A 15540-nucleotide genomic window follows, 5' to 3' on the forward strand; every position below is an offset into this window, starting at 1 on the left:
CTGATGTACACCCGTCTTTGTCCCTTTCAAATTTAGTGGATTGTCAAAATACCTGTAGGACACAAACTGGCCAAAGTCCTGGCATCTGTAATAATTTTGTGGAAGAGTATCTATTTTGCTAGCAAGGCTGAAAAATGAACAAAAATCATTTATAAACAACAATTATCCATGATTCTCTTCATTTCTCTGGAATCTCACTGAAAATGTCCTTTTGTTAATGCAATCTTATTCTCTAAACTGGTTTGTATTTTTGTTTCTGTGGTGTACAGTCATGACAGTTTGCAACAAATATGTCGAAATGTTTCCTTCAAACAACACACATAGAAATATTTCATATTTATTTGTAGATTTTATGGGACAAACTACGGTGATTTTTTTTTCCAGAGGCTACACATCTATAAAAAAAAATCTAATTTACACTTATTAGATATGTTTTAGTTTAAACAGAGGGGAAATTTACACTGAATATCAGGAAAGAGAGAAATTATGCCATAAATACACTATAAAAATAAAAAAAAGGAAATGTGGAGATCAGTCAGTCCTGGTGAATAGTCAGCCCCAGCACATTCAGGTCTGTGTCATTTCTAACAATAAACATCCTGGAAACGTCCAGCAGCCCGAGCCAGTCCAGAAAACTCTGTGCTTTAGTGTTGCCACCTCGCCCCCTCCACCAAACGCCACCGGCAGCTGAGTGTGACTGCAGGATGGGGGTGGAGATCGACTCTCGCAGCCCTAAATAGCACCTTCACAACCTGTCTAAAAATAACAGCAAGAGCAAGACAGGAGGCAGAAACAAGACATGGGGTCTGCTCACGTACAGGCCCTGTGCAGAGCAAAGAGAAGTTTCTGTGGGTTTAGGTTTGCATTTCAGCAGCGCGGCAGGGATTTCACTAGTACATGGCATCCTCGTAAATGTCCGTCCGCAGGCAGAAGAGTATCCCTCCGCCCAGCATGAAGATGGTGGCTCCCCAGCCGAGTCCGTAGCCCCAGTTGAACTCGTGGTAGGTCTGTAGAACCGTCCCGTCAATAAACTTGATTGGGTAGAGCACCAGGGCACAGGCCTGCAAAACAACTGCAACCAGAGACGATCATGAGATTACGCTCGTTAATAAACAAAGATTTTACAAGCAGCCCTTCACGTTGCATTACTCGCATAAACTGAAATGTCTGAGCTGATCGTAAAAGTGTTTTGTTAGTTTTTTTTTGTACCGTAAAATAAGAAACTTATTCACCCTTAATTGTTAATAATAAGTAACACATTGTTATTTAGTAGGATAAACATCCTACAGCCAATTAGTAGGCCACAACTGCACTTTCTGTGCTTTATAAAATCAAAACTAGTGAAGCTAACTGCTTCTTGCAGCAGGATCTGCACCAGACAGTATTATATGAAACAGACAAAATTCAAAACCTAAACACAAACATTTTCTATTTTCTATAAAAATGGTTTGAGAATCAAACTTTTTTTTTTCTGAATTTGACAAATTTTTGTGTTGCCAAGCTAACATGTAGCAACAAAAATGTCTTCCTAACCATATATATTATTGGGGTATTGAATATTCTAACCAGAAAAACAAGACTCATTGTTATGAGTCAACGCCTGCAATGTGATGGGATTACACAGGGAAATGCAAACAATAGCACATTCACAGCAGCATAGATTAGGAGTCAAACTGTTCAAAGTGTGTTAGAGAAAACGGAAAACATGAAAAAACCAACAACGGTTGTTCCACGCAATGTAGAGTTCCCACATATGTGGTTTAAAATAGGGGGAAATTTTCCTTAAAGTGCTCTGCTAACAGCATCAAAAATTTTAAAAATAAGCTTGTGAGCAAAATTGGTCAATTTTCTGCTCCACTGGCCATGATTGGTGGTTGAAAACCTTTTTTTTTCCCAGTCAGTGAACACTGACTGGTTGTGTGTGGAGGATGTTGGAGGAGGAATCAAACTCCAACTTGGGCTTTTTCAAAAAAACAGTAAGGAATGAAATCAGAGGAAGCACAGCGACGTAAAAGGATATTTAAAAGGAAACAGTGTTATGTAAGATGAGTCGAGACGTTTCTGTGATTCATTAAGCAGAAAACGAACCTTAGTCAAAGGATCTACATTCTTTAGAAACAACAGAAAGCTGATTTATTAATACTAATAATAATTAATTACTAATTACTGACATTTCAAAAACAGTTTTAAGCAGCCATTTCCACACTCAATCTAGAATATGTGCTCCACTTTTTCTGTTTCACTGAAGTCTTTCATTTGGCTTATTCAGATATTTGCCTAATTTGTTTGATAGTTTTCCTTTCTCTCTGCCTTTATGCCTTTTTTCCAAATTCAAAATCTAACATTGGTTATGGATTAATCCTTCTTTTTTTGAAGTTTTTTTTCCTCCCGTCTTTCAAACTAAAACTCTGTAACATGTTAGCGCCGTTAGCAGTGGGAAGCCATTCGATGTATAACAATTCTTGGTTTAAACAAGGAAATGTGATATTAATGAACCTGAACATGAAAGCGAACACTAACAGCTTCCAGGATGAAATGATGATTAAAAGTTGGCAGTTTGACTTTAAACGGGACCCGATGATAAAACCGGTCGGATGTTTTTCTGCATTTTCAAAATAAACTGAACATAACATGCTTATACAATGAATGATTGATTAATGATTATTAACTTATTTGTTCTGATGCTTGAAATGATCATATTCTGATGTACTAAATATTTAGTTTACCTTAAGTCTTTTTTTCTTTTACATTTTGTCTCAGAAACTTCAATGTATTTTATTGAGTTTCATGGAAAACCAACACAAAGTAACTCACGACTATTAAAAAAATGATCCTTGGTTTTCTGCATTATATATGAAAAAATTAAGAAACGCTGAATAGTGCGGCCTGAATTTGGATTCATCGCCACAATTCAATACTGTGTAGATTATTCATTTACCGCTGTCAGTCCCATGTAGTTTGTCTTCAACAACTCTCCGTATTTAAAACCACAAATTTCACACACGGTCCTTAATATTCATTCATTAATGTAATGTACCATTACCATGTACCTTGTTCTCTGATGTAAAATGAACTTAATAATAAAAAACATGAATATTAATGCAAATTTTAACCCGTTCTTATCCGTAAAATATCAAAGACAGTCAAGATTCTCGTTATTTTCTTATGGTTTTAAAAACTGCAGCTCATGATTCATTTTGTCCACTAACCTTCTCAAACAATTATACATTTGTTAACAATTCTAGGATTACTGTACACAGGTGTAAAAAATGCTTCTAGTGGCAGCTGGTTTTATTTCGGGTTAAAAGAAATCTGATTTTAATATATGGTAAGAATAAAAGAAAATACAATCATAAATCAATTCCCTTCTGCTTCACTAATATGCAAAGCTTCACCTTGGTTTGTTACCTAAAAACCCAATAAAACAGGGCTCTAATGTGAAAAAAGATGCCAATACTTGCAAGGCACAAAGCAAAAAAGGCCTTAAGAATTAGTTAGGTGTATTGTGAGTTATTACTACTCATACCTTACAACTTCACAGATAAAAAAGGTTTTCTAAAGACGGTGGATTCTGCGGGTTTCTCAGTGGAAAGTGAGGCCTGGTTGAAGTGGCTTCTCCCCGACAGCGACAGACGTTTAGCGCAGATGTTAGCACCCACAACATAAGGCTCCTTCAGCTCTTTCACGCAAAAGAAGTGCGAAGAGTCGCAAACATCATTCTCTTAATCTCCGCCTCGCATGTGGACGAAGGTTTTTGCGGTAACGTCTTGAATCATCCTTTCCTCCCCACCATTCACACCCAAAATAATTCGCACTACGCTCGCTCCTTCGCATGCACGCTGCGCGACACTTGAGGACTTTAAAGGTGTTTCCACCTTTCCTTCCTACAGGACGCAGCCCTGGGTGTTTGGGTGGAGACCCGGGCCGTGTTCACTGAGGCCCGACGGAGTGAGCTGAGGTCATATTTCTGGAAAGAAAATAAATACCAGAGAGTCACAGTCCTCCTGCCAAGAGGCTTTTAACAATCCAGCCCTTCTGCTGAGGACTCCTGAGTCTGTGTGGAGACATTTTCTCTCCAGGCTCTTAAGGCAATTACACACAGGAAGGAATAACACGGCATTCCCACGCTTGGCAGTAAATGTGTAACAGGGAAAGCCACAGCCACTGACAGGACTACAGTGCTCCTTTGTAGCAGCTGTTTGCAGAGAGGGAACAATACAAAGCTTCCTTTTCAATGCCAGTCAGTGTTAGAAAGTTACATTTTGCTCAGTTTTACAGTGGCTTGAGAAAGTCTGCTTTCCTTTGACCACTTTCACATTTTGGAGGCCCGTCGCGATAAACAATAAATCAACGAATTGCATAATATATTTGAACAAGCTCAATAATTTCCATTTGCATGATTTATCGTTTTTCCTCTTTCTACCAAAAAAAGGATGATAAAAGCATTAATTCTGGCTCTTTTTTAGAATGATTAATTTATTCCATTTCTTGTTTTGGATATTTAAAATGTCTTCCAGTTCCAGTGTTAAATATTCTTTAGAATTTAAAGTTTATTCATCTTTGAGAATGTGTTATTGCATTATTTCGCTATTGCCTTTACGTTACTTGAAAACGGTATAAAAAAAATCAATATTATCGTTTATTGCAATAACAATTTATTGTCCAGCAAATTCTTATTGTGACATTTATTGAGTATTTTATTTATTAGTAGTGAATAATTGTAAACCAGAATGTAGATGATTTGTGGTTTTAAAAAATGTTTTGCAAGTAAAAATCGGAGAAGTTTGACATGAATCTGTATGAAATCTCCCTAGATCCACTAGATCCACATTTTGCTGGACTTTTGAGGGAATCACAGCTGCAAGTCTTTTTGTTTTTGGGGATGCTTCTCTTTGCACATCTGGAAACTGAGAATTTTGCTCATTATTTCTTGCAAAATAGATCATTGGATTGTAAAAAAAATAAAATAAAAATCTGCAACTCTTGTCACAAGATTTCAATTTGATTTAAGTCTGGACTTTGACTGGGTCATTCTGAATACGGGTTACTTACCCTGTCGTTGTAGTTGTATATTTGGAAATGCTGTCATTTTGAGAGATAAGCTTTTTGCCCAGCCTCAAGTGTATTATGGCAAACAGGTTGGCACAGTTAAACTAATCCATTGAATATGAAAGATATTATAGGGTTCCTACAAATTTTCATGAATAAATTCTACACCTTTGCAAACGTATACTTCTAAATTTATCATAAATTTGATTATTTGTAAATTACTCTAAGAAATTAGCTTCATTTCAAATATAGTTTGTACTAGTTCAATAAGCAAGTTGAGGTTAGACTAAATGTAGACTATTTAAAACATGATTTGTGAACTTTGGTACCTTTTCCTAAATTCCTTACCATCCACTGCTTTTGGAGCAACAGCCTAGATAAAAAATTACATTTCTGAGCTATGACTAATTTTATTTCATCAATTAAAAGCTAGTGGCCATTAGCGCGTACTAATAGTTAAAAAGAACAAACGGAAATCCTTTCTTTGCCAGTAACAACAACCATGTTTTCCCAAACATTACCCAACTGAAGTGGTTTTGAGTCTTACTGGCAAAAGCAGTAACTCTTGAGTAAGAGATGCTTGGAAGCCTAAACACTCATTAACTAGGATCAGTTGTGGGTCTAGCCCATCAATTAGATTTCATTTATTTAGAAACCACCCTGTCTTTCTTTTTTTTAGAACAATTGTTTTAAAACCTGCTTTCTCCAAGTTTCCTGCATGTGTTGCCACGGTTACGGCCATTGTTTACTCTCCAAGATGACCACTGGGTACTTGTTGTGATGCCATTGCAAACACCCCATTAATTGTGGTTGATCAAAAGGAAACCAAGCTCGTTCGGGCAGCAAAAGCTGTTTTTTTCCCCCTCCATATTTATGCTGATCATGTTTCTTCACAGTTGTAGTTTGTTTCAAACTGTGCCAAATGTTTCTGATGAGTGATGGTCTGAGCTCAGGATCCAGAGCGTTTCAGTGCAGACTCGTGTTGTAATATGTGAAATATGTGGCGCGAAAGCCTGGAACGGCAGAAATTTGATCTCAGCCTCTGAGCTCAGATCACTGTGAAAGTTCAGTGACCAAATGTTTTCATAGTAAAGTCAAAGAAACCCATTTAATTTTTAAAACGTTGCCTAATTATTTCAGTTTGAATTCTCTACAGGTTTTGTACAAACACCACGCTGGAGTCCATGCTGGCTGCAAAAACATTTTGAAAGACAAACAGCCAGGAGCGTCACGATGGCCCCTTCGGTCCAGCTCGCTAATTAGGCTAAGTGTTAACAGGTCAGTAAACAACCTCGGAGTAATGTCATAAGTGTAAAATTGCCAAGAATTTGGGAATTTCATCATCAGAAGAAGTGGAGAAAGCTGTGATATCTCTGTATGCATGGTGGAAAGCTGAAAAATGGTTTTATGTTTGCATCATAAACACCGTGGAACAAGGCAGGAAGCTCAAGGGGACGTTTAGAAAAAACCTTTTCACCGCCTTCACACTCGTAATTAAAAGAACAGAAACATTTTCAACAAATAAAAATCTGAGAAGGATGGCCTCCACTTGTATTCAGCTCCCTTTAATCAGATGCCCATAAATAAAATGAAGCTCAACCACGGCATACGTGTAATTTAATCTCACTATAAATCCAGCTGTTGTGTGAAGGCCTCAGAGGTTTGCTAGAGAACATTAGCGACCAAACGGCATCATAAAGACCAGGGAACAAAGCAGGAAGCTCAAGGGGACGTTTGAATCAGGGCTAGGATATAAAACATCCCAAGCTTAGAAAAGCTTTCAGAGAACCTAATTTATCTGAAAATGGAAAGAGTTTGCCACTGTTGCATATGAGCTGCTCACCTAATCTAACAGGCTTATCCCATGGTTACTTTAGAAGAAATCTGCAGCTCAGATAGAAGAATTGGTTGTCATGGCAGCCATATTTGATACACAGCTAATATGTAGAAGAAAGAGGTTCAGGAGAGCAAATATTTCACTTACGAGAAGATGTTTCTCCCATATTATAAGCTAATTTATCTGCCAATAGAACAAGTACTTTTTCATCAATATTAAAACATTATTTACTTAAAACAAGTCTCTATATCTTGCTACGTTACTCGTAAGTTAGTTTTGTCTTATTTCAGTTTTACTAAGATATTTGCACTAGAAACTAGACCAAAACTACTTGGTAGCATTTTGTGTTTTTGCAGTGTAGAAATGGGGGAATTAATAGACTTTTGACTCTGGACTTAATTTAGCACATAATAAACGTGTCATAAAGTCTCCATGCTGAGAAGCATAAAGGTTTCTTCACACTCTGAAACCGTTGAGGTTTATTTGTAGTGTGCTGGACGTCTGTTTCTTGTATAATTTGACTTTATTTTGGAAGCTGCCATTGCTTGAAGTCAGTGTGAGTAACGTGCTGTGATAGTGAGTGGTTGGGGTTTCACTACTGCTAAGCTAAATGAGGCTTGAGTTATGACTCAGTCATTACAGTCTCTATATTCTTCATGGAAGAATGTGTCTTCATGATTCTTCCTAATTACACGTTTCAGATTTAGATCCTCCCTCCTCCGCTACGGAGTTTGGTTTGGCCCAAGAGATCTTTCCACAAAGCAGGACTCCATCTTATGAGGCAATGCTGGCTGAGCGGTCTCTAATGACTCCCCCCGCCCCGTCTCAATGTGACTTTACTTTAGCTGGTAAGGTTGAAAATTCTGCGGCTGCCGTTTCTTGGCTCAAGCAGCAGCAGCAACTCTCCAGACTGAACCTTGCAAAAATATGAGCTCAACCACCAAACCTCATTCTGACGGTTTTCTTCTTTCCATTTCTGCATCGCCTCTGTTTAACGGGAGCATAGAAAAGAAAACGTGCGAGCATGGAAACTATTGTGGCGAATGCAAATCAGTTTGGCCCTTCCATCCCCAAACGCGCTCACTCAAAGGGAGTCGTAAAGGCCGACCCACCTGCAGTGAAGAGGAACACCGCCACGATGCGGTAGTGCTGCCTCTTCGTACCCCAGCAGAGGGAAATGAGGGCCACCAGGAACGCCACCAGAGTCGCGACGGCGCCGGCCCCCAGGAGCACCAGGGTGGCGATCTGCCAGTCTGCAGGGCAGGAAACAGGCAGGTTAGAGAGCAGCATCCCACTCCGACAACAAAAAACACCTGATTCAGAGCGCAGCGCGGCTGAATTGAAGCGTTGTGTCGAACAGCACAAAGGAAGTGCTAATCCTACACAGAACCGAACAGAGCAGAACAGACTCAAGCCTGCAGGAGAGAATCAGGAACATGAGTAACAAGCCGCAAACACAATGCATTACTGTGGAGAGAAGGTAATGATACAGGGTTCTCAACATTTTACTTCAATGCAATTAAAATATTAGGAAAACAGGATATTGGGTTTATTTGAAGGGGTGGGCATAAGACTGATATGAGACTGTCATAAACATGACAAAACCTGTCATGGACATGAAGGAGTCTTTATGAATGCTTATGCCTGTTGTCATGAAGTGTCATTTGGTAAATAGTGACAGACTTTTAATGCAGGTTTTAATGGAACAGCAGTGCTTTTAGGAAAATTTTACGCTTCTATTTTCGCCGTAGAAGTCTGAATATGTATGTAGCAGAAATCTCTGGAGAAAAATCTCCACTGCTGTTCTTCATCCAGCCAGGTAGAGTCCAAATGTTTCCTCTAGCAGGAGGAATGTGAACAGTTTGCTGAAGCTTGTTTAGCTCTGAACCTGTGGAGGATTGTGTATGGGCGGGTGCACAAAAAGAATTGTATCTTTTGAGATGGCTCTGAAGGGGTGAACGTGGGAAAGTTTCACGTCTGTGAAAACGTAGCACAACTGTAACTACCACATGGAAATCAGCAAGTTTAGGACTTTCTACTTGAAGATTTTGGTTCTCTAGTGTCTGGAAATCCTTGGTGACTTTTAAAACAAAATTTCAACGTCTGCTCCACACCAACTGCTGTTGCTCCTTTCAGAAAAGTACAACTCAGACATTCTTTCCATCGTAACATATTTTTCCTGAGAATCCCTCCACAACCGCAGGCGGATGAAGCTGCACGTTTACCCTATTTTTCTTCTCTTTTTATTTTAAGACTGGGCCATAACAATCTAACCAAGCCTTGTGCTCTGACCCAAACCATAAAAGGATAAGTTGACTTGTTTTTACATCCTCCTGTTGTCCTCCAAAGGAACATTTTATCACTGCTCTCTGAACGTAGTTTGCTGAAACTCCAGAAGATATTTTTTCAGCATCTTTACTCTATTAAGTGGTTACATATTTGCTCAGACACACGGAGAAACGATGTTCTCACATTACAAGTATGTCTCTCTAGTCCTTTCTAACATTGTTTTTAATCAACCCAGTCACCTGCATGCTATTTCCTTTAGGACAACAACGTCACTCCAAAAATAAATAAGTCAAAGAACCTTTGAGTGAGCACGAGGACATGTGGATGATCACCCTTTGTTGCCTTTTGCAGATCTCCACCTTTGACCCCACTCCACTGTTGTTTTAATGAGCTCAAAGCAGCGGGCCCGCCTCCTATTCACCCCAACACATTCCACAGGGTGAGAGGGAAATCAGCCGCCACAGGCTGCAGGTCCCCGTTTGTTTCTGGAGAGGATTGTGAGATAAACTGGTGCTGGATGTTGACTTAGCAAGTCCAGGTTTGGGCCCTCTGAAGCCAAAAAGGAGGAGGATGTGGAATGTGATAATTTAAACGGTTTTAAAGCCTTCTGGTTGTTGGAGTTTAATGTGCCAGCGATGCTTATGGTGGAGTTTGTTTGTTTTTTGTTTTTTTAAAGGAATTCAATGTAAAATCAGTTAGTTATTTTACATTGTTTGTCTAATCTGTGGCTGTCCAGTCAGAATTAAAAAAAAACAACAATCAGCTTGATTAACTTGGAAATGGTGGAAAACTTTTAGATTTAAAATAAGGATCTATATTCTCCAGGGAGTACACACCAAGACAGCAGCTAAAGCTAATCATGCTAGTTACTAACATCAGATGCTGAATACAGTTTATGTCAATTTCAAATCCTTTTGTCTTACCTTTTTAAGTTTGTTTTTTTGCCTGTCACAAAGCAAAAGTTCAATTCAACCTTTACTGTCTCTTCCTAAAACCAGATAAAGCAAATTTCACCTGGCCAGACGAGCTCTTAGAAAGCAACTTAGTAGATTTCTGAGAGAAACAGCAAAGATGCTACTTGAGTTAAGACCTTTCCTTCTAACTTAACACTGAAATGTTTGGAAGAAATATTTACTTTTCTTAAAACTACACCAATAAGCTGACAGGGATTTCTTTTTCAAAATAAAAAAGGTGAGATTAACTATTTGTTTAGTAAATAACATCACACCAAATGCCTGCCTAAATGAGCAGCAAAGAGTTCACACCTTTTCCCATCAAACAACATTATTCAGGTCCTGCCCTAAAGTTTTTGGAGGCTTTTGCGCCAAAAATCTGATTATATCAGAAGCTCCAAGCCAGACCAGAAAATTAAAGACAACAACCTCCGTAAAATAACCCAGCAGGCGCGAGAAACAAACAACAAACAAAAGCCTCTTCCTCCTCCTCTTCCTCCTCCTCTTCCTACCAGATGTGAGGGTGGAGAAGCAGCTCCACGCAGCCTCCTCCGCCGCTTGCCGAGCCTCGGACTGGGAGCAGGACTCCCAGAGAGACAGGGAGAAATGCTCGGCGGTGACCCAGGCTGGGCTCAGCAGAGCCACCACGTCCAGGCACAGCGCCAGGAAGACGCAGAGCAGGGCGATCAGCTTGAAGGGCCGGAACACGTACACGTCGTCCACAGACATCTTCTCAGTCCCCGTCAGCAGCAGCTCTCCGGAGGTCGATGCGCTTCTTCTCCTACCATAACCCCCTCACTGCTTTGTCTGAGACCAGCTGGGAAAGTTGCCTGGGACACTTCCGGTTGCATGGGCTTTTCACAATAAACGTTCTCGTGGATCACGTGAATAAGAGTTTTTGTTTGTTTTTATTACAGCCGCCTCCGCTGAACAGTGGTGATGTTTTATTAATTTGTGAAATGATCGAATGATTTATGAATCATTTAGTAAGTAATTACAACTAAATGAAAAATATTTACTACTTCTAGATAATACTACTATTACTTCTAATAATAATAATACAAAATATTGTATTTGTAACATTTTCATCTGCTTTGTCAAATTTAGCACATAAGTAGAAATATTTGTAATTTAAAAAATGTAAGATCAAATTAAACAATTAATTAAATAACCAATAACTTATTGAACTACAGCCAGTATTCCTGCAAGAGACAAAATATCAACAATAATGATATTATTTTTATTATATTTATTTAAACCTGTCCAGTAAAAATGAAATCAGTAATCCAGAAATAATCCTGATGTTTTTCCAAAACAACTTTCCAGCATCAGTCATTCCAAATAACTTTGACTGAAATTAACGAAAAAGGTAATAAAAAATTATGCCAAATTGCATCTGTGCTAACTTAATGTAAAGAAAAAATAAAAATGCGAGTGATAAAAAGCAGAATCCTCAACACTAACCCTAAGGCATTGCGGTTGTAATATAATTTGATGGGTTTTTTTATTTGTTTTTTATTTAATTTTTTTTTCATTATGACAACAACGGCGCCATGACAAGCATTATGATGACGTGCTGAAGAAGGCGTGTCGGAAAGAGAAAACACTGTAGGCACAATTTCAAGGCGTCAAATTAAGAAGTAAAATTTCTTTAATTTCTTCTATTTGACATGTAAATATATTTCAAATCTATATGTAAAAGTGAAGCACGTTTAACAAATGAAGGTAACAAATAGTTACTTGACTGTGCTGTAAAACTGGACTTCACTGTCCACTTTTAAAGCTCGTCTTAAAACCCATCTATTTTACTTGGCTTTCAACTCCAGCAGGATTTGGTTTTAAATTGTATGTTTGTTTGTTTTTAAACTGTAAGAGTTTTTATTTTTTTATTATGTTGTGTTTTAATGTACAGCACTTTGTATCAGCTGTGGTTGTTTTAAAGTGCATTATAAATAAAGTTGGTATGGTATGGTATATGCCTGGAAAATGCATAACACCCATTTAAGGAACTTCCAAGCAGATTTTCAGTCAATAATTTAATTTTTATACAACTCACTAAATCAGAAACACATAGTCAGAGTAACCTCTACCATTTATTGTTAAATGACAAAAACATGAGCACCTTCTGTCTTCGGACAGGTTGAAAAAAAAAAGCTATTGGCTTTTTTCTTTAAATAAATAAATAAATAAATAAATAAACATCCAGCATGAATCCATCATTCTTGTTCGACTCTGAACTCCCTCTCGATGCAGCTGCTCTGCACCGCTGACAGCGTCCAGCAGAGGGCAGCCTTGTAACATTTTTTCACGCCTTTTCTTTTAGCAAACATAATTTACTAATTTACTAAAGCACCGGTTCTCATGGTCAGTGGTTGCTGAAAAATGTTAAGAAACTTCAGCAGGATATATATACACTACTACAAAAGCAGAACATAAGTCTTTTAAATTTAATGATTAAAAAAACAGATTCATGGTGGAAATGCACCCATATTCAGGCATAGGAGAGGGAGCCTTAATACGACATTTTATTTGAAAAACCTATAGAGAAAGAAGATCATGGTTGAGAGTCATAATTTTTATGAAATTAATGTCATGTTTTATATATATATTTGCTGCACCATAGTAGATTTGGATTGCATGAAAATGCATCAAAACTTTCTTCATTAAAACTGTCTTGGTGTTTTTGGCAAATATGCACAGAAGCAAGTTTAAAACAATATGATGATCTCTGATAATCTAAGGAGTCTGCATGGTTCTTACCTGATGAGAAGCTCAGAAATGTATTCAGGATTCCAGGTGATTTCTCCTGGTAGTTCAGTAATTGTTGATAATTATGGAGTTGAACAAAAACAAAAGTCTAAAATGTCACCTAATTTACTAGTACTAGAGTTTATATTACACCTTATTTGTACCGGTTGTTGCTCTAAATCAGGGGTCCCCAAACTTTTTCCTGCGAGGGGCCACATAGCTGTTCCTTTCTGTGGTCGGGGGCCGGTCTTAGTTTTTGCAGTAAAAAAAAACAAAGAAATTCTTGTCGACGGGGGGGGGTTGTTCTGTATTCGAAACTGTCGAGCGGGGGGGGGGGGGGGGGGGTTGGGTTCTGTATTTGAAACTGTCGAGCGGGGGGGGGGGGAAGACGACGACACATTCGCGCTTTTGGATAGATTTTTACCCAGAATGCAAATGGAAAAAACCGTGAGTGAAACGGTGACTGACGAGTATATATTCCATTGAGGGAAAGTAAGTTTCACATTTGCTCAAAAGCCCCCTGGTGGTTGAAGAAAAATCCACATATAAACCGGAAAATACAATATATGAAAAAAAACACTGAATGCTCTCTGGTATGAGCAGGCGGGCTGGATCCGGCATTGTTCAGGGGGCCGGACCAAATGACGTGGCGGGCCGAATCCGGCCCGCGGGCCGTAATTTGGGGACCCCTGCTCTAAATCCTGTTTTAGGGATTCAAGTTCTTTTCATAACTGAAAAAGAAAAGTGGACAAAGATCAAAAACTGCAGAAGTACAAAGAGAAGCAGAGGCCAGGAGCTGTGATGCTTTCTTGGGCTTCACTTTTGTTCTTGTTGTGCCCTCATGATGTCCCCAGTGCTTCTATAAAAGCTCCTTACTCTGTTTTCTATTCTTAGTCAAGGCAAGTCAATACCTCCCAGTATATCCACTCTGCTTGTGGGCAGGCAAGCAAACGGTGGCAGGATCTCTGTTTGCTTGTCTTGCTACCTTTTGTACTCATTATTCTTGATTCAGTTGCTTACACCTCGACCATAAAGCACAGCAGAAGACATTACACTCGACATTTAGGAGTTTCGTTGACCTGAAAGATTTAAACAGCAGTTGGGCAACACATACATAAAATACCTGTAACATAAAGGTACTGTCTGCTGAGATTTTTATGAGATTTCTTTTCTGTACTAAGCCACTAAACTTTTAGGGACTAATATTTACTTTCAGTCTCACTGTCACGAACACTCGTCTTCTTTTCAGTTTTGCTTGCAGGTTTAGACAAATCTCTGCTGCTGTTTCCTGTTTTTCTGCTGCTACAGAAAGGGACCAGAAGCTCCAGACTTTGTGCCCCATACCAAACAAAGAGACTCTGAGTCCTACAGCCTTGTTGTCGAGTTTTTCTTTCTTTCTTTTTTTTAAATCCTCCCCTATCATTTGGAGCCTGGATTACAGGTTTTCAGCGTATCTGACATAATGAGAGTTTCAGACTAATACCACCCTTCTCCATCCTAATACTGCTGCCAAGCTGCCAGCAGGGCATCTGAGTAGGGGGGGATCTGGCGTTAAGTGTATCCATGAGCAGCGCGTCGCCGGTTTATTTTGAAAGCCCCTCCTCCCTGACAGAGCGGACAGAGTGCCCTGTCATCCTCCTCCAAAAGCCCCTCATTAGAAAATCTGCAGAGCAGACAAAGCTACTTGAGACAGCAAAATGGTCGCTGCCCACATGGAGATTTAAATGAGCCATAAAGAGAACACAGGTCTTGTATTATGTTTTTTTGGATTGTCTTCTGGGCCACCCTCCTACAAAACCCCTGCCAATCTGAGGCACACTGAAATCATGAAGATAAATTTGCCCAGACTCCCACATGCTGCCACGTGTATCCCTGAGATAACTGTATGAATAAACAAATGTATAAAAGACAAAGAAGAAACCAGGAAGGAAGAGGAGAACTGGAATGTGAGAGTCGACATGTTTTAAGGTGGCAGGTTTACATTGTGTCTCTGATGGGGACCAGGCTTCACTATGAACGACTCATCACCTGATGCCATCCATTGTTACTCATCATGGATTTCCTGAAGTGGCTGATTACATGACAGTAAGCCTCTCAAGCCTTTTTTTTTCTGCCTGTGAATGAGCTTCCATGGTAACTGGTAAGGCCTTGTTTAATGATGGCAGCACATTTTAACACATCACTGTCCTGCTCATCTCTTAACATTGAATCACGAGGAGCCATGCTGCTATCTGGCTCTACAAACATATGTCCTTTTAAAAAAATACATATATAAAAATAGGTATTTCAAACTTCCTGTAACTCAGGATGATGTGCTGCCCTGATTTATTACTTGTCTTCCAATTAAACATCAATTTCATAAATCTTAGGTAAGACGTAATTGTAACCACTTACAGGAAAAAGTGCATACATTTTCCATTTACACACAGTAAATGTTCTGCCTGGTACTTCATTTATTTTTGGGCATAGATGCAAACAAAACCAAATGGATTTTGCTCGGAAAATGTTTATCAACAATATCTTTACATGTCCAAAACAATCCACTGCTTCAGGTGGAGATCATATCACACTTCTTATTGTATCACAAATCAGACATTATTATTGTTTTTAAAGCAGTTTGTTGTTTTTATATCAAATCAGTGTTGATAAACTCTGCATACATCT

At 38.9% G+C, this 15540-nt stretch overlaps 1 protein-coding gene across 1 annotated transcript; it reads right to left on the minus strand.

Moving 5' to 3' along the window:
• Positions 1 to 321: 321 nt before the first annotated feature.
• Positions 322 to 10955, minus strand: LOC106916669 (transmembrane protein 47-like). Its single transcript, XM_014985113.2, has 3 exons — positions 10641 to 10955; positions 7999 to 8139; positions 322 to 1072 (listed from the first exon to the last, which is right to left on the minus strand). The coding sequence occupies exons 1-3, from the start codon at positions 10855 to 10857 to the stop codon at positions 891 to 893; spliced, it is 540 nt and encodes a 179-aa protein (XP_014840599.1). The 5' UTR covers positions 10858 to 10955; the 3' UTR covers positions 322 to 890.
• Positions 10956 to 15540: the final 4585 nt, after the last annotated feature.

The sequence above is a fragment of the Poecilia mexicana genome, unplaced genomic scaffold (assembly GCF_051168715.1).
Source record: "Poecilia mexicana isolate PSO_F unplaced genomic scaffold, ASM5116871v1 scaffold_14, whole genome shotgun sequence".
In the NCBI taxonomy this organism is placed as follows: Eukaryota; Metazoa; Chordata; class Actinopteri; order Cyprinodontiformes; family Poeciliidae; genus Poecilia; species Poecilia mexicana.